Below are 25,436 nucleotides of genomic sequence, written 5' to 3' on the forward strand. Positions count from 1 at the left end.
TGGTAATCGCCAACAAAGCTGCTCTGTTTTGCTTATTACAAACGTCTACTATGGGTTTGCAGGGAGGGACTGACTGTCGTTTCCCTTCTGACCAACTATGGGCTGCTGCTGGGTTTAGGGGCGGAGGGCGGGCCCACTCCTGGCTACAGCTGGGGATGTCGGCCGAATTTCTGGGACAAAGGAGGAAAGCGAAGATAAAAATTGCTGTCATACGTTACTACTGACTTTTACAGTTTTATGAAGCTTGGTGTTCGTTTGCCTGTAAAGCATAATAGCCTCTTTCTCAAAAGCATCAGCACATCTCGGCATCTAAGAAATGCTCTGAAGTTGGAGCTACGTCCATAACTTGGTGAGCAGGATGAACGAGACAGTCCAGCGGTCCAGCGGTGAGGAACATCAGGTCGGCAGCGTGTGTTCCCCCGAGGGGCTCCCGCCGCTGCCCAGCAGTCTCAGCGCGGTCCTGACCTGCAGCGGCGTCTCCTGGCGTGACATGGGAAAGGTGCAGAGCGAGGCAGACCTCAGGCCAGTGGGGGCACGCGGGGACGCGTCACCAGGCAGTCTGTGCAAACACGTCGGCTTGGACAGCGCTCTAGCGCTGCTGCGCAAAGAGATGGTGGGTCACGTGATGTTTTATCTTTTATCAAGCAAACGTGTTTCTGTGCGGGCCTGAAAGTCTGCTCTTGCAATGTGTAGTGTGTGTCTAAATCCTAATGACCCCTTTGTGGTCGCACACTAGGTCGGTGTGCGTCAGCTAGACATGTCACTTCTCTGCCAGCTGTGGTCACATTACGAGGCCGTCCAAGAGTACAAGGGCAGCTCTCTTCTCTCCGAGCAGTCGTACAATGCAGAGGACAACGACTATTCAGAGGACGAGGACGAGAAAGACGACGAGGAAGATGGGGACATGGAGACTGCAGCATCCTCACCGCCCCCCTCCTCCCCACTCCTGCCTGACTCTGCCGCCCCCTAGCGGCAGCTCGAAGGATTAGTGGATGCAAGGCTTGTTTCATAGGCCTTAGGACCTGTAATCACCTAAGGCCGGGCTAAGGCTTAGGTGATTACATGTCCGATGTCATTTGAACGACATGGCCTTTTATCTGTGAGGAGTATGTTAATTAGTTTTGCACTTAGATTCACTCTGAGAAACTGTAGGTTCCAGAGGAGATATGCAAACATTAATATGTAGAGCCCCCCCCCCCCATTATGTCTTTTAAAACCATGAGTACTGAAACACGTATTGGTGCTTCTGGAAGACTACGAAAGCAAATATTATGGTATTTAGTTTGATTAAAATAAAATAAATACTTCAGAGTTCTGTTTCTTTATTTACTAGAATTTTTTTTTTTCTTAAATGCTGAAGAGGTCGGCAGATCATTATTCTGGTAATTTAATCAGTACAACATATTTTAACTATATAATCCAAAGTATATTATCGATACAATTTGATATACTGTTAGTCCTGGGAAAAAAAACACAATGCATCTTTATCGACGTCCTTCAAGCAGTAAAAGTGCCTGATATGTCCTCCAGGGGGAGCACTCTGCTTTTGACCAAACATCCTATGGAGGGAATAACAATTTGCTGTGATCTTTGGGAGGGGAGGGGTAGTACAACGACCCATGCTCTTCTATTTATAAACAACATATGTTTGGATATTGTTAGACTATATTCTGCCTAGCTGCCTCTGACTCTGTCGGCTGTCGCTCATGCTTCTCAGTCTGTTTTCTGTCCTAACTTGACCGTCTCTCTCCATACTGCATTGTGTTTCTACGACTGCTCATTCCCCGTGTTGGTATTCTAGTAATGTGTCCTACAGCTTCTGTTTAGAACTCTATTCTAATTATCTGCATACCCATCTTCTGACCTCTCATCTCGTCTGAGCATCACTCGTTCTATTTGCTACCTGTTGTCTACGAGTTCTTATCAGCCACCTCTAACCTCAACCTCCTCCCACCCATACACCGGGGGGGGAGAGAGGGCTACGGTCGAAATGATGTCAGCATACATCCTCAATATAATCTCCCACTTTCTGCCCTAAAGTACAGTTGTGCAGGAGTTACAATATGGTGAGGTTAGAAATATGTGTGTGTATGTGTGTGTGTGTGTGTGTGTGTGTGTGTGTGTGTGTGTGCGCACATTGCGTGTTCCTGAACGTAAATGCTTGCATGTGTGTGTGAGAGGCCATGGTGGGGGTGTATAGCTGTGTGTGTGTGTGTGTGTGTGTGTGTGTGTGTGTGTGTGTGTGTGTGTGTGTGTGTGTGTGTGTGTGTGTGTGTGTGTGTGTGTATAATATGTGTGTGTGTGTGTGTGTGTGTGTGTGTGTGTGTGTGTGTGTGTGTGTGTGTGTAGCTGGATTCTGGGCCATCTCTGAGTCACGACAGAGCTGTTCCCATGCAGCTGCCCGTGTCCATCCAGCCAACTCTCCTCTCGCCTAAAAATACACCTCCACTCACCCAGGAAAAACCCCACCGTGCCATGACAAACACACACACACAGACACACACACACATACACCCCCCCCCCACACACACATACACCCCCCCCCCCCCACACACACACACACACATACAACCACACACAAAGGACCCCCCCACACACACACACACACACACGCACACACACACACACACACGCGCGCGCACACACACACACACACACACACACACACACACACACACACACACACACACACACACACACAACCACAGACAAACACAGACAGACACTCCCACACACACACACACACACACACACACACACACACACACACACACACACACACACACACACACACACACACACTAGCATGCCAAATGAAGTCTGTCCTCGCCATGGAAACTATTGCTCTGTATTTAACCATGAGCCACCTCTGGCCGCTCCGTGACGCAGCAGCAGCAGCTCAACAAGTTAAAATGTTACTTTGTGTATCTCCGGTCCATCACAACCTGGTGACAGGCGTCGGGCATCTAAAGTGCATACAATCAATGGGTGTCAATCAATCAAGTGGAATGAAAGTGGCTCAGATAAGCCTGATACGGTGGCACGCAGCGATCAAAGTCTATGATGGGTTACTTCATTGCTCATGAGAACCGTCTAAGATAAAGGACTTTGCATAGGACCAAACAGGCTAGCCTTTGCATAATCTCTCTCTCTCTCTCTCTCTCTCTCTCTCTCTCTCTCTCTCTCTCTCTCTCTCTCTCTCTCTCTCTCTCCCTCTCTCCTACTTTCCCCAACTCACAGTCTCGTCAATTTGTGAGAGGGGAGGGCGAACTAATTCTAGAGCCTCTAGTCACTCGCGTCCGTCCTGTAAACCAAGCTGTCGGATCTCTGGGAGGACTGGAGTTTCCCTGAAACTCACCCAGACATCGCTTCTGTTGCTCTCTTGTCAGATCAGAGAGGTTTTACTGACTCGCTTTATGGGGGTTGGCTTTGAGTGATTCGTTTTCGATTTCGCTTTAATTATATCACAATCAGTGAATTATGCACACGCATTCCCTTCGGTAGCGTAGGCCTACATGTGGACATTTGGTCGTTGCCCAACTCGTGTTGCTCATGGTGTCAGGTCGGAGCTTGCGGATCATCCCAGCGGAGACAGGCAGCGCCTCATGACGGCTCAGCCTCCTTCACAATAAGAGACCGGAGACCGTCCCGTGGCCTCGGTTTGCCCTTTTTAATTTGGATTATCCGTTTGTAGTTAACTGTCTTATTCATTCATCAACGACATCATGACATCGGTTTGGAAGAGATTGCAGCGGGTGGGCAAAAAGGCCTCCAAGTTTCAGTTTGTTGCGTCTTACCAGGAACTGGTGCTGGAGTTTACAAAGAAATGGTGAGTGAACAACACTGACGCTTCAACCAACCCGAAGCAATAACTGTACACAACTTTATTCACGTTGATTGGTCTGTATTCCACTGTCGAACGAGCTATTCTATATGCGCGTGTCAAGGGCGCAATAACATCATCATATGGCCATCAGTCATCACACTATATTCGAACTTGACGCCGTCGTGGATTAGTTATGTATTTGCATTACCAGGAAATGCTTCGTTTGAGGGCTTCACGCTGCCCCCTCCCCTCCCCTCCGCCCCTCTCTGCTGCCCTCACACCGTCTCTCCGATGAGCCCCACTCTGCTGCCCTCACACCGTCCCCCCGATGAGCCCCTCTGCTGCCCTCACTCACACCGTCCCCCCGATGAACCCCTCTCTGCGACTCCTCTGCGTCGTCGTGCAGATAAATGGTTCTCCGTGAGCCGTGCCGCGTTTGGAGCGCTTAGTTCACACAGCTGTGGTCATGATACGAGAGGCACGCAATGCATTCTATCATGTGAGACATCTTGAGAGACAAGTCATTAGCATAAGAAAGAGTCCTACCATTAACAAGTACATGTAAACGTCTTGGGGGAGGAGGGCAGGGGAGACCAAGGTTCGAGCATCATTGCAAAGCACATATATTTTAAATTCTATTTTAATACATATGGTCTTCAGGCCTTGCACACTTAGGCCAGGACCACATGATTTATCCTATCCATTTATCCACTCATTTGAATAGTTTGAAGATAATAAATATCTTTCACTGGCCTGTCATAGTCGTAGTCATCAGTTTATAGTCTTTTGGAGCGGACTCATGTGCCATTAACATGGGTATATCTTTGGGACAGCAAATATATAGCGACACTCGATTGACTGTACAGCCCCCCCATCCAACTAGTTCAGAGTTTAGTTTATTTTTCTACCTAAATCTCGTACAGCATACATATTCTGGACGTAGGTCTTACAGGCCCCATTCACCCACGTAGTGTTGGCTGAGGAGAATGGACCCTATGGTTAAAAGGTGTACACATCTCCATGGCCCTAAAGCTTCTTATCACTGGAACATGGAACAGATAATCCATACCAGATAATCGTCTCATCAGTGTCCCACAGGGTCGATAGAAAAGAGTGTGAAGAAGTCAAAGAGGAAGAGAGAACAAGAGAGAACATTGTCAGAAAACGCTGAGGAAGTTATAGTAGTTTCACTTGAGTATGTATTGTTCCGGGTTTTGATTGGTGGCTGATATGGATTGCAGCGAGGGTCAGTGAACCCCTGTGTGTGTGTGTGTGTGTGTGTGTGTGTGTGTGTGTGTGTGTGTGTGATGGGGGGGGGCGGGGGGGGGGGGGGGGGGGTGGTTAATGCTACCCTCATGACCTTATTGCTCATCTGCCCTCAATGCACATTTACTTTGTTGCTCTGTCACTGTTTGTGTGTGTGTGTGTGTGTGTGTGTGTGTGTGTGACTGTGTAAGTAAGTCAAGCTTTATTAAAATAGCACAGATTGTAACACACAGTTACAAAGTTCTTCACATACACACACTAACCAATGCAAGTTAACAATGTAAAAACAAAACATAACACAAAACACAGGACAATGAGAGAAAGAACAGATCAACCTAAAACAACCATAAGATGAGGGTTGAAGATCTACAGAAAGGCTCGTCGTCTATAAAGAGGGTTCAGACTTTAGACAGCTACAGTTGATGGCTTGGGGGAGATGGTTAGAGAGGCTGGGCTGGATCAGCGAAGATGAGACCAGTAGTTCTGTGATTGGATGGATGAATGGATGAGAAGTTGAGCTGTGTGTATGGGAGGGATCCAGGAGGGGACGAAGAGTAACGAGGAGATCAGAACGTTAACTGGGGGCCAGGTCACGCAATTTCTTATATATGATCCACAGGATCTTCTAGTTTATTATGAATTGCAGAGGAAGGATGAACAAGGTTATGTAGGCCTGATGGCTCGTTTAAGGCATTACAAGCAGCTGGACTGACGCACAGAGGGAATTACAATTATCAAAAAATGTAAGTCTAAATGAATAGTTCAAAACTGAAGGAGACAGTTACATGACGCTCAGAAGCTGTGTGTATGTGTGTGTCCGTGTGTGTGTGCTCTCAGCATGGACGTTGGGCCGTCAGAAGAGCTGTTGTAACAGAAGTAGCCAACAGCGGGTCGGGTGGAGGGGGTGGGGGCGTGGGCAGGTGGAGTAACTCAAGGAGTAGGTCATGAGGATATTATCATGCTGCCTTATCTTCAATGTTGTCCTTAACTCGTCCAAAACACTGCGTTACTGAGTGTAAATAACCATGAATTAGGAGTAATGAAGGGCCATACTTAGCTGGCTGGTTATATGACCCATATTACTGTTTATGTATGCTGTTGGGCTCTTTATTACCATACAATCTCTTCTAAATGAGTGTTGTTTATGTACGTACACCTACATATTTCCCTTTCTTTGTTAGGAAACACTCAACACATTCAGATCGGTCACCGGTCACATGACTTGGCAGCTTCCTGTTCCACTTCCTGCAATATATTGGACACACACACACACACACACACACTCATACACACACATCGCACATACAGTCACTGGCACACAAATTGCACATCAAACCCAGTTGGAACTCCCACACACATATCCTGTACCAACGTGTTACTCTGATACACTCTCTACCAACATCATGTTGCCTTGATACGCTTCTAGTCAGGACTACTGAAACACACACACACACCCACACACACACACACCCACACACCCACACCCACACACACACAACCCACACATTAATTTAAGTTGTGAACGGGCCGGCCCTCCAGCCGTCCTGAACCCCGTCCCGCCCCCCCACCGCTCCAGAACCCACAGTGGGCTGGTCCGTCCCACACACCAAACCCTCCAGCTCTCCCTGGGTCTCATCTGCTCCTCATAAGAGCCGCTGTGGCCCGACTCCGAGGTTTCATCAAACCAATGAATTGCAGAACACATTTTACAGTTAGTCAGGGCCTTACTGTAGATAACTCAAATGTCACAGTCATTTCAGCAGGATGAAACAAACATTAGAATGCTCTCGCTAAACCAATTAAATAATGTGCAGCCAGTCCATGACCTCCTTTATTACCAACTCTTACCTGATTAAATACACTATGTACATGACGTCAAACTTCCTCATAAAGCCCATATAGTTAAACTAAGGCTTCCTGGGACCCCCTGTGGACCCCTGAGGATGTCAAGAGAGGAAGTCAGCGTGTTGTCTGTGGAGCGGCCTGGGGGTTCACACAATAGATGGGGTCATCTATAGTAGGGACCTAGTGGTTTGTACACTAGATGGGTCATCTATAGTAGGGACCAGGGGGTTCTTACTGTAAATGGGGTAATTTCCATGTATGTGTGATGAAAGTGAAACTGTTTCCTCCTGTGTGTGATGACTGTAGGGCCATTAATGTTAAGCGGGTTGTGGATTAAGAGAATTGTAGCTTCTCTTGCCTACCTCTTCACCTAAGTGTTGTTTATGGCCGTGTGTTTCCAGGCAACCAGACAAATTGAGGGTGGTGTGGACCAGAAGGAACAGACGTATGTGTTCCAAGGTAAAGACACACTGGCACGCATGCATGCATACACACACATACTCACACACACACACACACACACACACACACACGCAAGCACATGCAAGCAAAAACACACACACACACGCACACACACACACACACACACGCACATGCAAGCAAAAACACACACACACACACACACACACACACACACGCACAGACAGACACACACACATACACACATACACTCACACATACAAACACACACACACACACACACACACACACACACACACACACACACACACACACACACACCACATACAGAGGGTTTGCATGTAGTGTTTGTTGATGTCTTGCTTGTCATCCAGCTCCACAGTTGGCAGCCGGGCATTAAGAACCCGTACCGGGGCGTCGTCATGTGGCCGGTCCCTGAGAACGTGGACATCTCTGTGACGCTCTTCAAGGTACCGCGGTTCAAACACGTTAATGCTACTGGACACACAACGTTGTTTACCATAGATCAGGAGCCGAGCCGTCTCATTGGTTCAGAAGCATCCCTGTTGCTGGTTGTACTTTTCCAGTTGGGCCTGAAAGTATTAAGTGTTAAAGGATTCTCTCGTCTTCACAGGAAGCCAATGCAGAGGAATTTGAGGACAAGGACTGGACCTTTGTTATTGAGGGTGTAAGTATTTCAATGTTTGTAATGATGTTAGTGCTGTTCTTTTACTCCAGACTTTGTGCTATTTCTTCAAATGTTATTTGTCAATGAAATAAGTGTTTAATCCTGAATTAGATACGGTAATGCTTAACCTGTGATGCTACACACATTGCCCGATGCCAGTCAACACACATGACTTGATGTGTTCTGCCTCAACTCGCGCAATCCTTCACACATAACTTATCGCCCCAGCAGTATTTACCAGCGCATGGGAACTCGGCTGGGTCTGGCCTTTTAAATAACGACTTTAAGCTACAGCCAATCTCATTACTTTTAAGCAAGGGTGACAAAACCTCTGGAACCATTATAAAATCCAAACAAATCAGCCCACTAGGTGACAAACAATTGGAGGACTGACGTCTATGTGTGATCAAGTTAGGGTTGGCTGTACATTCAGACCTGTGATAACATATGTGCCCAACTCACTTTGTCTAAAATGACAGTACTGCCGATCATTTCAGAAGTTCAGAGTTTATTTTTCTACCTTACTCCCGTACAGCATACATATTCTGGACATTAGGTCTTACAGTCCCCATTCAGCCACGTAGTGTTGGCTGAGGATAATGGACCCTATGTTTAGAAGGTGTACACATCTCCATGGCCCTATAGCTTCTTATCACTGGAACATGGAACAGATAATCCATACCAGATAATCAAGCGTGAAGAAGTCAAAGTGGAAGAGAGAGCAAGAGAGAACATTCTCCGAAAAACAGCATAGATTCCGTACGTAGGTCTTACAATTCAACCACGTAGTGTTGTCTGAGGAGAATCGATCCACCATGTATCTACCAGTGGTCCTAAACTCACCCCCCCCCCCCCCCCAACAGGAGAGCAAGGGCCACAGGAAGGTTCTGGCGTCGGCCGACGTCAACATGAGGAAGTTCGCCAGCCCCACCCCCACCCAGACGGACCTGACACTGAAGCTGAAGCCGCTGTCCGTCAAAGTGGTGGAGGCCACCCTCAAGCTGTCGCTGTCCTGCGTCTTCCTGCGGGAGGGGAAGGCTACGTGAGTGTAGTTGATAAGTATTGAGGGTATGGATGAACCACAGCTACGTGAGGGTAGTTGATTAGTGAGGGTAGGGTTTAACCACAGCTATGTGAGGGTAGTTGATTAGTGAGGGTAGGGTTTAACCACAGCTACGTGAGGATAGTTGATTAGTGAGGGTAGGTTTTAACCACAGCTACGTGAGGGTAGTTGATTAGTATGGAGGGTATGGATGAACCAGAGCTACGTGAGGGTAGTTGATAAGTATGGAGGGTAGGGTTTAACCACAGCTAAGTGAGGATAGTTGATTAGTATGGAGGGTATGGATGAACCACAGCTATGTGGTGGTAGTTGATTAGTGAGGGTATGGATGAACCACAGCTACGTGATGGTAGTTGATTAATGAGGGTATGGATGAACCACAGCTACGTGATGGTAGTTGATTAGTGAGGGTATAGATTAACCACAGCAAAGTGAGGGTAGTTGATTAGTATGGTTTAACCACACCTAAGTGAGTGTAGTTGATGAGTAAAGGGGTTATGGTTGAACCACTGCTACTTAAGGGTAGTTGATGAGTATGGAGGGTATGGTTTAACCACACCCAAGACGTGGTTTGGAGCATTGATCGTTTGGCCATCCTTAGCTGCGTTAGCTTGGGAGAGAGGGTGAGACGGTGCGTGGTTGTCTGGTATTTGTCGTTGAGAGATGATGTCATGGTGTCTGTGTTTATGGTAGGAATGATGTCATCATCATGAAGTATATATAGCTGGTGATGATGACATCTATTTACATTTTATTTTATAAAGGTTTCTTTGTGGTGCAGACTTTCACTGTTTGAAGTCTGAAGCGATGGAAAGCTTTGAAATCAGTGTTTAAGAATGAATACTTAATACAAAATCAAGAAGAACGTTTACCGTACCACTGTGAAATATGTTAGTGTCAATAAAGAGACGATTGACTGTGTGGACCAACGCCGTGATTGGTCAGTAACGTGGTTTTAACGTGGTTTTAACGTGGTTTTAACGTGGTTTTAACGTGGCGTTTGCTCCTCAGGGACGAGGACATGCAGAGCGTGGCCAGCCTCATGAGCTTCAAGCCCTCCGACGTTGGAGACATGGACGACTTCAACGAGAGCGATGAAGACGAGGACAAGAAGTCTGTCACTGCTACAGGTTGGCGCTGACCAAGAACACACACAAACACACACAAACACACACAAACACACATGCGTGCACGCTCACACGCATACAAACACACACATGCGTGCACGCTCATACGCATACAAACGCACACATACACACACATATGCACACACATGCCTGCATACACACATGTACTGTATACACACACACACACACACACACAGGACACAGGTCACCGCTGCCTTTCTCTGCGAGTTCTATTGGGTCGTCCTTCTGTCTTGTTCTTATGTCTTTGCCTGTCTCTCTCGCTCTCGCCTCGCTCGCTCCTTCTCGCTTTCTCTCTCTCTCTCTCCTGCCCTGCACTGCCCTCTTCTGGCTGAAAGCTTCCCACACCCTAATTCGTCCCAACCGCCCCGCCCCCCCTCCGCCCACCCGGAGGAACTCTACTGGGCCCACGCTCCCGACCTCAGGTATCACTCCTCTCTCACTTCCTGTTCTTCACATCCTGTACACTTTCACTCCCCGTTTCGGGGAATTCCAACTTCCTGTTTTAGCCTCGGTTCTTCTTTTCTCTTCCACTTTACACGTACTATTCATATCGACATATTTAACGACAATAGTAGCCTCAAAACCAGGAGGGAACGCAGCATCATCACGTCCATGACCTGTCCTCATGCATAAAGCGATGATACAGCAACATTACTTTGACTGTGATCATTCATTTGTGTCAAATTATTTCAAATCTTATTTCCCATTTTCCATTTTTAACCTCTGTCATCTTTCCATGTTCTCTTTCTGCAAATCTCCAACCTCTCCTCCCTTTCCATATCCTTCATCCACTCATCCTTCATCCATCCATCCATCATCCATCTATCATCAACCCATCCCTTCACCCACCCGTCCTTCATCCATCCACTCGTCCCTCCATCTGTCTGACGGCCCCCAGTCGGTGTCAGAGGCGGTGTGAGGCCGGTGTCCGGCCCCCCTAGTCCCGCCCTTCACGCCCGGCCTCCCCTCCCCATCACCCCCTGCCCCTCCCCTCGCCGCTCTAGACTCTCTTTCGTCCAACCGGAAGCCCCGCCTACCGGGGGCCCCGCCCCTCAGCCCTCCCCCCGCTCCAAGCACAAACCGCCCGCCGCCTCTGCCCCGCCCGCCGACGCCTGTCCCGCTTCTGGCCCCGCCTCCTCCACCGCCTCCAATCGCCTGTCCACGTTGTGCTCTGATGTCACGGCGGCCCTGGCAGCCCCTCCCCTGGCGTCGATCCCGTCCTCCCTCTCCTTCCCCTCCACCGCGCCCCCGCCCTCCCCCACTTCTCCGTCTCCCGAGACCTCCGCGGCGGCGGCCCCCTCCTTACCCCAACCGACCCCGTCCCATCAGGTCAACGCCCCCCCGTCCGCCGTGACAGAGCCCCCCCCTGTGGCTTCAGCACCCGGCCCTCACCGCCTCCCTGGTTACAAACCGCCTTCCTCCTCCTCCTCCTCCTCCACCTCCGGCCCCCACCTCTGGGCCCCTCCCCCTGGACCCGCTGTTCCCCCACATCCCCGTCCAACCTCCACCGTTCAGCCTCCGCCTCCTCTCTCGTCCCTCTCTCGCCCACAAGGCCCTCAGTCCTCTGAGAGAGCCACGGCACCCCCCCTCAGCAGGTCTCTCTCTCAGCCTCCCTCCCTGCCCAGCATCTTCCAGCCCAGCCCAGGGACAGGTATCAGACTGGCTCACATCATGGCATGCCTCCTGTTGTTCACCTTCTCGTCTGCACTCACATCATTACTGTAGTGACTGTCTGTCCGCTGGGTCCATCGACCACATTTACATGAGGCTTTGTCAGCCCCTTTTGTAGGAAATTCCTTTCATTTCCTTTTCTAACTTTTACATACATCTATACACAGACTACCTTGTTCTTCAGCTATAATTAGAATAGAATGAAATTGCAGCTGCCCAATATGCAAATCAAGTAGTAAATAGATCAGTAATGTAGCATACAAACCTTGAGGTAGATGAGATCCTCGTCCCTGTAGACTGTGAGGTGGTTTCTCCTGCTGTTAAACCAATCGAGACTTTAACCTGATAAAGACCTTGTCAGAGAATCTGGCAACAGCTGTAGTTCCTGGGTTGGATTTTGAAGTTCATGTAGACGTTATTGTGAGGTTCATCTCTGTATGATTATAAATGCTGGCGTTCTAGATCAGAATGAATTCAGTACATTTGACAGATGTGTATCTGCACAGCATCATCATGTGTTAGATAACAGCATGCTGGTACCAATGAGCCCTTTCTCAGTCAATACTGCTCCTCCTCCCCTTGATTTGCCCTCATTCCCCTACTCATTCAATCTCTTTTTCACTTGTTCTCCCATCTCCTCCCTTCTCCTCTCGTATCTTCCATGTCCTCCCTTCTCCCATTTCTTCCCTTGTCCTCCCTGTCCTTCCCTGTCCTTTCATGTCCTCCCTGTCCTCCCTTCCTCCCTGCAGCTTCAATGTCTTCCCAGCAGTGCCCCCATGAGGTGCAAAGCGGAAGTGCAGTTGAACAAATCTCTGGTGTGCCTCTTTGTACTCTGTCCACTGTCTAGCTCATTAAAACCTAGCTAGCTATTGATTTATTCAAGGGCCTAGCTGGCTAGCTAGCTATTCATTCTAGCACATGTAATGTCCTACTAGTTACTTAATCTAGCCAAGGTAACGTTCACATAATAAGCTGCTTTCTCTTAAAATGATAACCTCCTGATTAGGCCACTGTGATTAATGTTTAATATCAACTGTTGAATGTTTTGTAATTGAATATTGCCTCCTGCTATCTTTCTCTTTTACTATTTTTATTCCATTTGTTATCACTCTGTCTCATCTTCTCCCATGATCCTCCACTCCTCTAACCCTAACCCTCCCTTCCCTTCTTCTTCCAGTTCATGCTCATATCTTCCGACCTCATGTTGTGAGGACGGTGGCTCGTCCCTCCTCTCCCTCCCCTTACGTCACAAACACTCCTCCGCCTGAGAGGACAGGGACAAATAGGGCCGCAGCTTTTCAGAACAAGCCTAGCTCAGAGCCAGGTAACTATGGGGATGGTCAAGGGTTTGAGTCTGTAAAGGCAGGCTAGGACTGGTGCTTCGGGGTTGCACAATGTGTAATGCAAACGCCTCAATGCCAACGCCTTTCAGATAACCTGCAGCAGTTAATCTCAAAGGCCTGTTTCAACACACACCTATTACCAGGATGTGTTGTGTAAGTGATGTGTAAATTACTACTAAATGAATCATCATGATTTACTCAGAGATGTGTTTTGCTAGTGGCCTGTAGGGCTGGGCAGAGCTGTGGTTGTGAGTCATCCAACCCAATGTCATCCAACCCAATGTCCCATGTCATCTGCCTGTGCTAGTAATTCTACATGATTATACAGGGACTGGGTTACAGTTCACTATACTGTGTCCCTTACTTCCCTGTCCTCCCCATTATGCCATTTTTTCCCTTGCCATGTTCCCTCCTATCTAACCCCTCCCCACTCCCTTTTAAACCCCTCCCACATCCCCTTCTAAACTCCTCCCACCTCCCTTCTGATTTCCTCCCTCGTCCTATCCCCTTTTCTAACCTCAACTCAACTCAATGTACCTTCTTCCTTTCTCTTCCTTCACCTGCCGGCCTTCCCGTCCACAGGAGGTCAGGAGGCGTGGCCTGGATCTGACACCACAGTCCCCGCCACTCTTTCCCTGATTGGCGGCGATGTCAGCCCCATCCCCCTCCTGTCCAGCCCTGACCTCGACGCCCTGTGCGATCCGGGGGCCCCGACTCTTTCCGCCTCCCTGCCCCCTCGCACGACCTCTCGCGCCACTTCCCTACTTGGCTCCTCCCCTTTCAGTCTTACTTCCTCTCAGCTTCCCGTGTCTCCTCCTGCTCCTCCCCCTGCTCCTCCTACTGCTGCTCCTCCCCCGAGCTCCGGGCAGCCAGGTAGGTTACCTGCGGATGCATGCTGCAGGATGAATGGACTGAGAGCAATCCAAGCACATCTTCTGAGTAACTAGAAAAACAACACAAACAAGTGTGTGACGATAGAGAGAGATTGTGTTGATGGCATGGAGCTAGGATAGCTTGTTCCACCATGTGGTGCATGCACGGAATGAGTCTGGACTGTGGGTTCACCCGCCGATCACTGCCTTGGGCAGGAGAATGGACGGAGAATAGAAATAAGACTTATGATATGAAACGCCCTTAGTTGAAATCACTAAATAATACCAACGACTACTGATCCCATGATGCACCAAATACTAAAATAGTGGTGTTTCACCATGCGAGACCTGCCTTCTCCTCCTCACTCATGACTCATTCCAAAACACAGGAACTCATCTTTCTCTATTGTCTTTGCTTTTGACCTGCAGGATGGGCCCAGCCGTCAACCCAATTGGACAAGAACTCGCTCCCTGGTCCCAGGGAGTCAGAGCCTCTGAGCAGCAAGGCCGACATGAGGGCGGTGAACCAGAGCGTCACACAGGCCCAGGACCCCTCACAGACCATACTGGAGGAGGACGAGGAGGAGCCAAAGACCAGCAGGTGGGCTCATTATCACCAGGCTCTTCAATGTCTGCTACATTTGACATCACAGGACGTCTGTTGTGGGTCCATAGCGAATGAGCTTGGAACCACAATCATCTTGTCTGTTGATGCGGTGTTCAGGCTGACCAATCCCATCTCAAGGGCCTTGTGTAATTATCTAACTAATTTGATTGGTTGTTGTTTACATTATTTGTGTTTGTGTGGGTGTGTGTGTACATGTGTGTGTGCTTAGTTACGCCTTTGTTTGCAGTGACTTAATTTCCTACCCCCAGATTGCGTCACAAAACGTGTCTCCCTAAATGTCAGTAGTGTGGTGTGATTAACTGTTCGTCTTCTGTGCTGAACACTTGAGTCACTGACCGATGTCTCTTGGCGCTTGGGTGGCTTGTGTCCACTCTGTTGGTCAAAACATCGTCGCCAGACTGTACACGCGTGAGTGTGGAGTCAGACGATACATCCCTTTAACCCTTGCTGGCCTTGACAGTAATGGTTGCCTTGTTTCCACGGACAACCCAGTATGGACCGTTGTCAGCCGCCTCTGTTTCACAATAAGTACATCATGGTCTCGTTGAGATCAGGAAGTCTCAATCTACCCATCCTAACTCTCCTCTACGGCTGAACATGAACTACATGAACAACATGAACAACTTGAACCCCAATAACATCGACCCCAAGCACTCCTAGAAACGGGTTAGGGCTTAGCACGACTAGTGTGCTCTCTCACTTTTGGTACAATCCTCCCAAGCAAATAACACGTGTGTGCCCTGGCACTTGTTAAGGTTAAACGTGGCAACCATTTTGTCTTTCTGGCAAGCTGGTCGTTGGCTGGCTGCTCCTTCTCAAACCTGGGGCCGTGCGTTGTGTGTGAGCTTGAAATACCCGCCCCCCCCCCCCCCCTTGTTCCCCAAGCCCTGTGAACCCTCACCCTACTACTCACCCCCCCCCCCAATCGCTGCACTACGGCCTCTGACCCTCGGTATCCCTGTATCCCCCAGTTCTGGCCAAGTCGTTTCCGAGCTGATCGTAGCCCCGCCCCCTCCCTGGCCATTCGCCAGCCCCGAGAGCTCCACCCCTCGGCAGCCCTCCACCAATGTGCTGGCGGCTTTTATTACACCCAAAAAACCCAAAGAAGAGGCTGCCTCCAAAAGGCCCAACCATAAACCATCTGAAGATGCAAAGCCGCCATTGGCTGAGCCAGAGGCAGGCTTTGATGACATCATGTTGGACTCTTTAACCCGGAGTGTTCCGTCAGGAGGCTTGTTCCTGGAAGAGGAGGATTCTAAACGAGACACAGTCAAAAGGTGTCCTCCAGGGTGAGTGAGCACACATGTACGCACGCATGCACGTACACACGTACACACACACACACACACACACACAGGTGTGTGAAATGTGTGACGTTTTGCATGAAACATTGTATTCCCCATCAAAAAGGGAAGTTCAATGACACAACTACTGGGAGTGACTCAGGCAACTGGGACACAAACGAGCAAAACATATGTTGTATTAAGGGGTCTGTCTGTCTGTCTGCAGAGTGAACCATGTAGCATTAACGTGTCTGTCTGTCTGTCTGTCTGTCTGTCTGTCTGCAGTATTAACCATGTAGCATCAAGGTGTCTCTCCGTCTGTTTGTCTGTCTGTCTGTCTGTCTGTCTGCAGTATGAACCATTTAGCATTAAGGTGTCTGCCTGTCTGTCTGCAGCATGAAGCTGAAGGCCGCGGAAGGAGATCCTCCCTCCGTGACTCACGCCTCACAGGAGGAGAGGAGGATGAAGCAGGAGGTGCAGAAAAAGAAAGAAGAGGAAGAAAGGTTGAAAAAACAGAAGGGGGAGGAAGACGGACGGAGGGCAAGGGAGCAGGAGGAGAGAGCTCTTGAGGAGGAGAAGAAGAGGAGAGCTCATGAGGAGGAGAAGAGGAGAGATCTTGAGGAGGTGAAGAGGAGAGCTCTGGAGGAGGAGAAGAAGAGAGCTCTAGAGAAGGAGGAGAAGAGGAGAGCTCTAGAGGAGGAGAAGAAGAGAGCTCTGGAGGAGGAGAAGAGGAGAGCTCTGGAGGAGGAGAGGAGGAGAGCTCTAGAGGAGGAGGAGAAGAAGAGAGCTCTAGAGGAGGAGAAGAGGAGAGCTTTGGAGGAGGAGGAGAGGAGAGCTCTGGAGGAGGAGGAGAAGAAGAGAGCTCTGGAGGAGGAGAAGAAGAGGAGAGCTCTGGAGGAGCAGAAGGGGAGAGCTCTGGAGGAGGAGCAGAGGAGAGCTCTGGAGGAGGAGAAGAGGAGAGCTCTGGAGGAGGAGAAGAGGAAGAGAGCTCTGGAGGAGGAGAAGAGGAGAGCTCTAGAGGAGGAGAAGAAGAGAGCTCTAGAAAAGGAGGAGAAGAGGAGAGCTCTAGAGGAGGAGAAGAAGAGAGCTCTGGAGGAGGAGAAGAAGAGGAGAGCTCTGGAGGAGGAGGAGAAGAAGGGAGCTCTGGAGGAGGAGAAGAAGAGGAGAGCTCTGGAGGAGGAGAAGAGGAGAGCTCTAGAGGAGGAGAAGAGGAGAGCTTTGGAGGAGGAGGAGAGGAGAGCTCTGGAGGAGGAGAAGAAGAGGAGAGCTCTGGAGGAGGAGAAGAGGAGAGCTCTGGAGGAGGAGAAGAGGAGAGCTCTAGAGGAGGAGGAGAAGAAGAGAGCTTTGGAGGAGGAGAAGAGGAGAGCTCTAGAGGAGGAGAAGAAGAGAGCTCTGGAGGAGGAGGAGAAGAAGAGAGCTTTGGAGGAGGAGAAGAGGAGAGCTCTAGAAAAGGAGGAGAAGAAGAGAGCTCTAGAGGAGGAGAAGAAGAGAGCTCTAGAAAAGGAGGAGAAGAGGAGAGCTCTAGAGGAGGAGGAGAAGAGGAGAGCTCTAGAGGAGGAGAAGAAGAGGAGAGCTCTGGAGGAGCAGAAGAGGAGAGCTCTGGAGGAGGAGGAGAAGAAGAGAGCTCTGGAGGAGGAGAAGAGGAGAGTTCTGGAGGAGGAGAAGAAGAGGAAAACTCTGGAGGAGGAGAAGAAGAGGAGAGCTCTAGAGGAGGAGGAGAAGAAGAGGAGAGCTCTGGAGGAGGAGGAGAAGAAGAGAGCTCTGGAGGAGGAGAAGAAGAGGAGAGCTCTGGAGGAGGAGAAGAGGAGAGCTCTGGAGGAGGAGAAGAGGAGAGCTCTAGAGGAGGAGAAGAAGAGGAGAGCTCTGGAGGAGGAGAAGAGGAGAGCTCTGGAGGAGGAGAAGAGGAGAGCTTTGGAGGAGGAGAAGAGGAGAGCTCTAGAGGAGGAGAAGAGGAGAGCTCTAGAGGAGGAGAAGAAGAAGAGAGCTTTGGAGGAGGAGAAGAGGAGAGCTCTAGAGGAGGAGAAGAAGCGAGCTCTGGAGGAGGAGGAGAAGAAGAGAGCTCTAGAAAAGGAGGAGAAGAGGAGAGCTCTAGAGGAGGAGAAGAAGAGGAGAGCTCTGGAGGAGGAGAAGAAGAGAGCTCTGGAGGAGGAGGAGAAGAAGAGAGCTCTAGAAAAGGAGGAGAAGAGGAGAGCTCTAGAGGAGGAGAAGAAGAGGAGAGCTCTGGAGGAGGAGAAGAAGAGAGCTCTGGAGGAGGAGGAGAAGAATAGAGCTTTGGAGGAGGAGAAGAGGAGAGCTCTAGAAAAGGAGGAGAAGAAGAGAGCTCTAGAGGAGGAGAAGAAGAGAGCTCTAGAAAAGGAGGAGAAGAGGAGAGCTCTAGAGGAGGAGAAGAAGAGGAGAGCTCTGGAGGAGCAGATGAGGAGAGCTCTGGAGGAGGAGGAGAAGAAGAGAGCTCTGGAGGAGGAGGAGAAGAAAAGGAGAGCTCTGGAGGAGGAGAAGAGGAGAGTTCTGGAGGAGGAGAAGAAGAGGAAAACTCTGGAGGAGGAGAAGAAGAGGAGAGCTCTAGAGGAGGAGGAGAAGAAGAGGAGAGCTCTGGAGGAGGAGAAGAAGAGAGCTCTAGAGAAGGAGGAGAAGAGGAGAGCTCTGGAGGAGGAGGAGAGGAGAGCTCTAGAGGAGGAGGAGAAGAAGAGAGCTCTGGAGGAGGAGAAGAAGAGGAGAGCTCTAGATGAGGAGGAGAAGAAGAGGAGAGCTCTAGAGGAGGAGAAGAGGAGAGCTCTGGAGGAGGAGAAGAGGAGAGTTTTGGAGGAGGAGAAGAGGAGAGTTTTGGAGGTAGAGGAGAAGAGGAGAGCTCTGGAGGAGGAGGGGAAGAAGAGAGCTCTGGAGGAGGAGAAGAGGAGAGCTCTGGAGGAGGAGGGGAAGAGGAGAGCTCTGGAGGAGGAGGGGAAGAAGAGAGCTCTGGAGGAGGAGAAGAGGAGAGCTCTGGAGGAGGAGAAGAGGAGAGCTCTAGAGGAGAAGAAGAGAGCTCTAGAAAAGGAGGAGAAGAGGAGAGCTCTAGAGGAGGAGAAGAAGAGAGCTCTGGAGGAGGAGAAGAAGAGGAGAGCTCTGGAGGAGGAGAAGAGGAGAGCTCTAGAGGAGGAGGAGAAGAAGAGAGCTCTGGAGGAGGAGAAGAGGAGAGCTCTGGAGGAGGAGAAGAAGAGGAGAGCTCTGGAGGAGGAGAAGAGGAGAGCTCTGGAGGAGGAGAAGAAGAGGAGAGCTCTGGAGGAGGAGAAGAAGAGGAGAGTTCTGGAGGAGGAGAAGAGGAGAGCTCTAGAGGAGGAGAAGAGGAGAGCTCTAGAGGAGGAGAAGAGGAGAGCTCTGGAGGAGGAGAAGAGGAGAGCTCTGGAGGAGGAGAAGAGGAGAGTTTTGGAGGTAGAGGAGAAGAGGAGAGCTCTGGAGGAGGAGGGGAAGAAGAGAGCTCTGGAGGAGGAGAAGAGGAGAGCTCTGGAGGAGGAGGGGAAGAAGAGAGCTCTGGAGGAGGAGAAGAGGAGACTGCGGGCAGAGGAGGACCACAAGCGGAGCGAGAGGGAGAGAAGGAGGAAGGAGGAGGAAAGGCTCCTGCAAGAGAAACAGGAGAAACAGAGATTGAAGCAACTGGAGGAAGAGAAGAGGAGGCAGGAGGAGGCAGAGAGGAGGAAGAGGGATGAGGAGAGGATCCTCCTCGAGAAGAAGGAGCAGGAGGAGTGCAAGAGAGAGAAGGAGAGGAGAGCGGAAAAGGACAGATTGCTGAAAGAGATGAAGGCTGAAGAGGAGGCGGGGAAAAGGAGAGAGGAGGAGAGAAAGAAGCGGCTCCTGGAAGTAGAGGAGGAGAGGAAAAGGATGGAGGAGAAACGCTTAAAAGAGGAGAAGGAAAAGGAAGAGAGGAGAGAAAGAGAAGAAAAGCAGCGTCTCGAAGAGGAGCGGCAAAAACAGGAGCTGGAGAGGCTCCTGAAAGAGGAGAAAGAAATGGAGGAGAGGAGGAAAAGGGAGGGAGAGGAGAGAAGTAGGAGAGCAAAAGAGGAGGAAGAAAAGCAGAGACTACGAAAGGAAGAGGAGACAAGAACAAGACAAAAGGAGGAGGGGATGAGATTGGAGAAGCAGCGTGCGGAGGAGGAGAGAAAAAGGAGAGAGGAGGAGACCAAAAAGAGGCTCTTGGAGGCAGAGGAGGACAGGAAAAGGATGGAGGAGAAACGCTTGAAAGAAGCAAAGGCAAAGGAAGAGCAAAAACAAGAGAGAGAGAGGCTCTTAAAGGAGGAGAAAGAAAGGGAAGACCAACAGAAAAGGGAGGAACAGGAAAGGAAACAGAGAGAGGAGGAGAGGAGAGCACAAGAGGAGGAGGAGAAGCGGAGACTCCTAGAGGAAGGAGAGAGGAGGAGGAGAGAGGAGGAGGAGAAGAGAGTAGAGAAGCGACGTGTGGAGGAGGAGAGGAAAAGGCAAGAGCTGAAAGAAAGAGAGCGAATTGCAACAGAAGAGAAGCTTCTAGCAGAGCAGAGACAGCTGGAGGAGAGACAACGAGTGACAGAGGCAAAAGAGAGGGAGGATCGAAAAGCTAGGGAAGAGAGTAAAATGAAAGAGGAGGAACAAGAGAGAAAGAGAATGGCAGAGGTGAAAAGTCTGAACAGCTCAGATGAAGAGAAGGAGAAGATGAGAATGATGGCTCGATCCAAGCCAACTCCCGGCATCTCCAAAATCCCTAACACCAATACCAAACAGGCTCAGGACAAAACCTCCAACCTGCTTCCTGGAGCCAATCCAGTCTGGGCTGGAATGCACGCCCACAAACGGTGAGTGGCAGCGCAGACTGGAAGAGGTCCAGGTCCAGCATCTTCTGATCATGCTTGTTCCATACTGATCATGATCAGTATGATCATTCTGATCATGCTTGTTCCAATAAGCTTGCTCTAAATCAAATAAAATCAAACAATCATTCAACCAATCAACCCATCACATATTGATTCTCCCATTGTAACCATGTGTTGTTTCTGTTGATCTTGTCAATCTCTACTGATCCTGCGTTGTGTTCTCATTCTTTGGGTGACCTGATGATCTCATGGTTTTATTGGTTCTCACTGTGTTGTCATATTCTCTATTGGTTGTTCTCTGTTCTTCCCCTGCCATCGTCCCCTGCTCTCAGTCCGGGGCCACTGTTGCATGAATCAAGAGGCTTGATTGCCACTCGACCAATCGAAGCACTTGCTCACTGCAACCAATTGGGCCCCGCCATTCAGCCCTCTGCTCACAACATACCAATTACGTTAGACGTGGTGTCCCTGGTCCCGCCCCCTGAGAAGTTTGCGGAAGCAGAGGATCCTCTGTGGAACGCTCTAGAAGGGAGGGACGGTATTACTCAGGAACACACTAAACCCCTGGGCAGAGGGTAAGAGTGGACCCGGGGCCCTCTGTGTGGGTTTGATTTAGTGAGTCTGTCAGTCTGTATGTCTGTAAGTCTGTAAGTCTATTAGTCTGTTAGTCCGTTCGTCTGTAAAACTGCAAGTCTGCAAGTCTGAAAGTCTGCATGTCTGCAAGTCTGTACGTCTGTACGTCTGTATATCTATGTTTGTAAGTGTGCTCTGTGTGGATTTCTTCTTCGTAGTACAGTGTGACCAGAAGTGACAAGGGTTTAATCCCTTCTGTGTGTTTCAGCTCGCTGAAAGAAGACGCCACCCAAAGAGACACAGTGCAGGATCTTCAGCCAATCACAGTGAAGGAGCCCCATGTCATCACTTCCTCTGCTAAACCCTGCCCCCTTCCGGTCAGAGAGTCCCCCGGTGAGCCTCAGGCCCCCCGGACCGTCAAACCCTGCACCCCAGCGGCCGCTCCTCCCAGCCCAGGGCCGGGCGCGGTGTTGGGGTCCCCCCTGGCAGCGCCCTCCCCGGGGGTCCGGTCGTCAGCCGCGCCGCAGAACAAGCCGCCGGCGGACGGCGTCATGGCGGACCCCCAGACGTCCTCAGCCAATCAGAAGCCTGCACCTGAAGAGGAGGGGCCTATGTGGGCGGCACTGGAGGAGGCCGGGGGAGGAGGGAGGACGGGGGAGGGCGTGAGGAGAGAGGAGGAGGACCAGCAGGAGGAAGGAGTCAAGGACGGGAGTGATGTTGTTGACGGAGGGTGAGTAGCAGGAGGCGGGGCTGACCTTTAGACTTCTGGTCGCGTGGGACAGGGCTGAGGGGACGCACTGCATGCACTCACTCACACACATACACACACATACAAACACATACATACATACATACACACGCACACATACGCACGCAGCACGTAGGCAGTAACAAACACAGACACACCCACATACAAACGCAGACACACGCGCACATACATATACACACACACACACACACACACACAAACACATTAACACCCATATTAAACATGCTTCTGCTTTGCCAGTGCATAACAAATTGCTTGGATTCAAAAAAGAAATGTATGTGTCATACTGTGACTAGTCCACAATTCATTGTTGGGGTGCAGACAACACTGCGCAACACAGTCACTTATGCTCCTGATAGGTTAGGATCGTTTATGATCTATCAACAACGTAAAGGAATTTAAAGTTTGTGTGTGTGTGTGTGCGCTCCCACGTTTGTATGTGTGTGTCTATGTGTGTGTGTGTGTGTATATATGTGTGTGTGTGTGTGTGTGTGTGTGTGTGTGTGTGTGTGCGTGTGTGCGTGTGTATGTGTGTGCGCGTGCTCCAGCGTCCACGAGTGTGTGAACAGAGAGGAGGTGTGTGAGGCAGGCCGGCAGCCTGAGGCGTCAGTAGGCCTCATGTCTGCGGTGGTCGGGGTGTTTTACAGAGGGTGAGTCCCTCCTGCTTGGTCTCTCCCGCCTGGTCTCTCCTGCCTGCGACCTGCTTGGGTCTGTACGCCCATAACAGGGCATGCCAACAACAGGAAACAACACCATAGCGCATACGTGTTGGAGGCCGAATGAATGGAACACAGAGTGCTGGCACACAGTAGCTCTACGGTCTGCTAGTGCCAGAGCACATGAGCAGAGCTGAACACATGAGGGCTGGCCTCCCTCAGACACACACACCACCATTGTTCCCTTGGTCCCAACCCCCAAAACCCTCACTCTGTCAACTCTCTGCATCACTCCCCAATTTTTTCAGCTATAGCTCCCCACCACATTTCCATGGGGTCATAGACCGCCAGAACATTTGTTTATGTTTTTGCGGTATGTGATGCAAAACTGTAATGGCAGCGTTTCATTCATCTAAAAACTAAATCATCGATGATTGGTGTACTCATCTCATCTGTGCTCACCTGCCCTGATGACAGATGAGTCTGTCTCCCCGGTTAGTTAAGGACAGGATGGTTTGTTTCAGCCTCATTTCACTGTTCTACCCAAAGTGTGTATTGGACAGGGCATCTTGGTACAGCACCAAACTAAGTCTGGGTCGAAACCACTGAGCATGATGTTCCTCGTTTCCCCGACAACACATAGCATGTTGTGGGCTTATTGGTAACCATGAATTATCTTCCTGGGTTTCTGCTGACACTGCTGTCCCTCCCCAGCTTTGAGTCAGTGGCCTCCATCCTCCACTCCCATGACGCAAGTCAGCCGCGCCCCTCTCCAGGCGGGCCCCCGGCCTTCATGGCCCCGGAGGGCCACAGCGTCGCTCTCAGATCCATTTCAGACCTTCCTAGTATCTCTGAGACGGACACGAGTCCACTTTCTCTCACTGAGGTGGACATTATGCCCCCTGCTGCTTTTGGGGACATCATAAAGGGACAACCGATCGGTGTAGAGAAGCACCCCAAGGTTGAACTATCATCTGCTGGTAATAGAACAGGGAAGTCAGCCAATCAGGGGATGGAGACTTCTGGTCTGGTGGCCAGTCTGAGGCTGGCTGCCAGCGAGGCAGAGAAAGAGAGGGAGGAAAGGGAAATAGAGGGGAGGAAAGAGAAGGAAGAAGACAGAAAGGGAGTAGAGGGGGAGAGGGCAGAACGGGGGACGAAAGAGAAAATGAAAGAAGCTGAACAGCTGAGCCAGGGAAGGCTAGAAAGAGGAGGCAGAGACAAAGAGAGGCAACATATGAGGGGCGGCCGAGAGGAAAGTCAGCAGGTGAGGAAAGAGGGGGACGACGAGGATCAAACAAAGAGAGGAAGAAGCAGGGGGGAGGAGAGGGACAGGGACAGGGGGGAGGAGGAGAGACTGGCAAATGAAAGGACACTGTTTTCATCTGTGTCTCTCAAGCACAACACAGCCAACAGCCAATCTCGTGCCTGTCCTCCACTTAAATTGGTGGAGTTTGAGGACATAGCACATGATGAATGGCTTGACACAGACAAATCCGAAAACAGATCTGGTCCCAAGGCAGTGACCAAGACTGAGCTGGTAAACACCGGTTCAGCTGGTAACGGAGATCAGGTCCGAGAGGAAGTCAAACCCAAAGTCCACCGGCCCGACGGAGCCTCTCACGTCTCCACGGACGAAGCACGAGAAATCCCTCCTCCGAAACTGACAAAAACAGCGATTACAGCGCTGAGACGTCAAGCCGTCCCCGTGTGGATGAGAGAGACGGACAGCGAGGAGCTGGAGTACGAGACGGGACAGGAGGACATCGGCACCGTCTGGTCAGCTGAGCTGTACATGGAGGGAGGGGGGTGAGTAGCAGGGAAGTGGGAGGGGAGAGAATTAACTGAGATGAGAGTAAGGGAAGGGCTGCAAAGTGGATGTGCCGATGAGGGAGATACATGTTACTAGGGCGACAGGAGGTCGGACTCCAAAACCCCTAAGGTTTTACCAGCTTTACTCCTCTTAATAGAGGCTTTAACTGGCTGGAATTGTAAGGAATGTTGACCTTTTACTGAACGTTCATTGGCTGTGCTGAGCGCGCTGTGTGAGGTCAAGTTTGAGCCAACGCGGGCCTTGTTCCAAACGTCACTTATTGTTTGTCAAGTTTCCTTGTACACATCTTGTTTTGATAACTCACAATGCTTTGTTTGAAATGCATCTTCTCAAATGGTTTCTTAGAGGCTGTATGTTTGGCTCCCAAAGTTAGTAAGATAGTTCCCAAACACAGGTTTGGGAACTATTTGCGCTGGCATGTCAGCATGGATAAGATAGGTCGGATTGGTGAGTGCTGTTGCTCATAGGAATCAAGTGAAACACAGGCGCTACATGCCATCATGAAAACATTCAGCTAGCTCTTCTGCATGCTTGGACCACTCTGCTTGTGGTCCCCATGGCTAGCTGGGGCATGGTTAATGTAACTGTTTTTTTTGTGGCTGGTTGGTACTATACAAAAGAAGAGTCTGTAACCTCCCTCTCTGTCTGCAGTGTCGAGGATCTGTCCGCGACTCACGCTGCACCAGGCGGTTCTGCCGGGCCTCCTCCCGCGGTCGTCCCACAACCTCTGCTCCATGGCT

At 50.3% G+C, this 25,436-nt stretch overlaps 2 protein-coding genes across 10 annotated transcripts in view; both read left to right on the forward strand.

Annotated features, from left to right (window-relative positions):
- The first annotated feature begins 169 nt into the window (after window positions 1–169).
- On the forward strand, window positions 170–1,185 carry LOC311353976 (leucine repeat adapter protein 25-like). Its single transcript, XM_084473759.1, has 2 exons — window positions 170–613; window positions 737–1,185. Exons 1-2 carry the CDS (start codon window positions 359–361, stop codon window positions 968–970), a joined length of 489 nt encoding a protein of 162 aa, XP_084329885.1. The 5' UTR covers window positions 170–358; the 3' UTR covers window positions 971–1,185.
- A 2,096-nt stretch (window positions 1,186–3,281) lies between these two features.
- The window catches only part of ehbp1l1b (EH domain binding protein 1-like 1b), a 30,945-nt gene continuing 8,790 nt past the window's right edge, over window positions 3,282–25,436 (forward strand). Inside the window, exons 1-17 of one of the 9 annotated variants that reach the window (XM_084474517.1) lie at window positions 3,282–3,829; window positions 7,339–7,396; window positions 7,732–7,827; window positions 7,992–8,045; window positions 8,909–9,087; window positions 10,120–10,238; window positions 10,592–10,678; window positions 11,155–11,907; window positions 12,677–12,742; window positions 13,105–13,251; window positions 13,853–14,143; window positions 14,572–14,743; window positions 15,742–16,059; window positions 21,709–22,170; window positions 22,758–22,859; window positions 23,580–24,671; window positions 25,348–25,436. The exon at window positions 25,348–25,436 is cut by the window's right edge and continues 934 nt beyond it. In XM_084474517.1, coding sequence (XP_084330643.1) covers window positions 3,726–3,829; window positions 7,339–7,396; window positions 7,732–7,827; window positions 7,992–8,045; window positions 8,909–9,087; window positions 10,120–10,238; window positions 10,592–10,678; window positions 11,155–11,907; window positions 12,677–12,742; window positions 13,105–13,251; window positions 13,853–14,143; window positions 14,572–14,743; window positions 15,742–16,059; window positions 21,709–22,170; window positions 22,758–22,859; window positions 23,580–24,671; window positions 25,348–25,436 — 4,189 coding nt within the window. In that variant the 5' untranslated portion in view covers window positions 3,282–3,725. Of the gene's footprint in view, window positions 3,830–7,338; window positions 7,397–7,731; window positions 7,828–7,991; window positions 8,046–8,908; window positions 9,088–10,119; window positions 10,239–10,591; window positions 10,679–11,154; window positions 11,908–12,676; window positions 12,743–13,104; window positions 13,252–13,852; window positions 14,144–14,571; window positions 14,744–15,741; window positions 16,060–19,551; window positions 20,850–21,199; window positions 21,443–21,708; window positions 22,171–22,757; window positions 22,860–23,579; window positions 24,672–25,347 lie in introns of those variants that run through there. The other 8 variants (XM_084474520.1, XM_084474518.1, XM_084474519.1 and 5 more) reach the window with 8 other exon arrangements.

This window comes from Micromesistius poutassou (assembly GCF_964030765.1).
Source record: "Micromesistius poutassou genome assembly, chromosome: 10".
Taxonomy (NCBI): domain Eukaryota; kingdom Metazoa; phylum Chordata; class Actinopteri; order Gadiformes; family Gadidae; genus Micromesistius; species Micromesistius poutassou.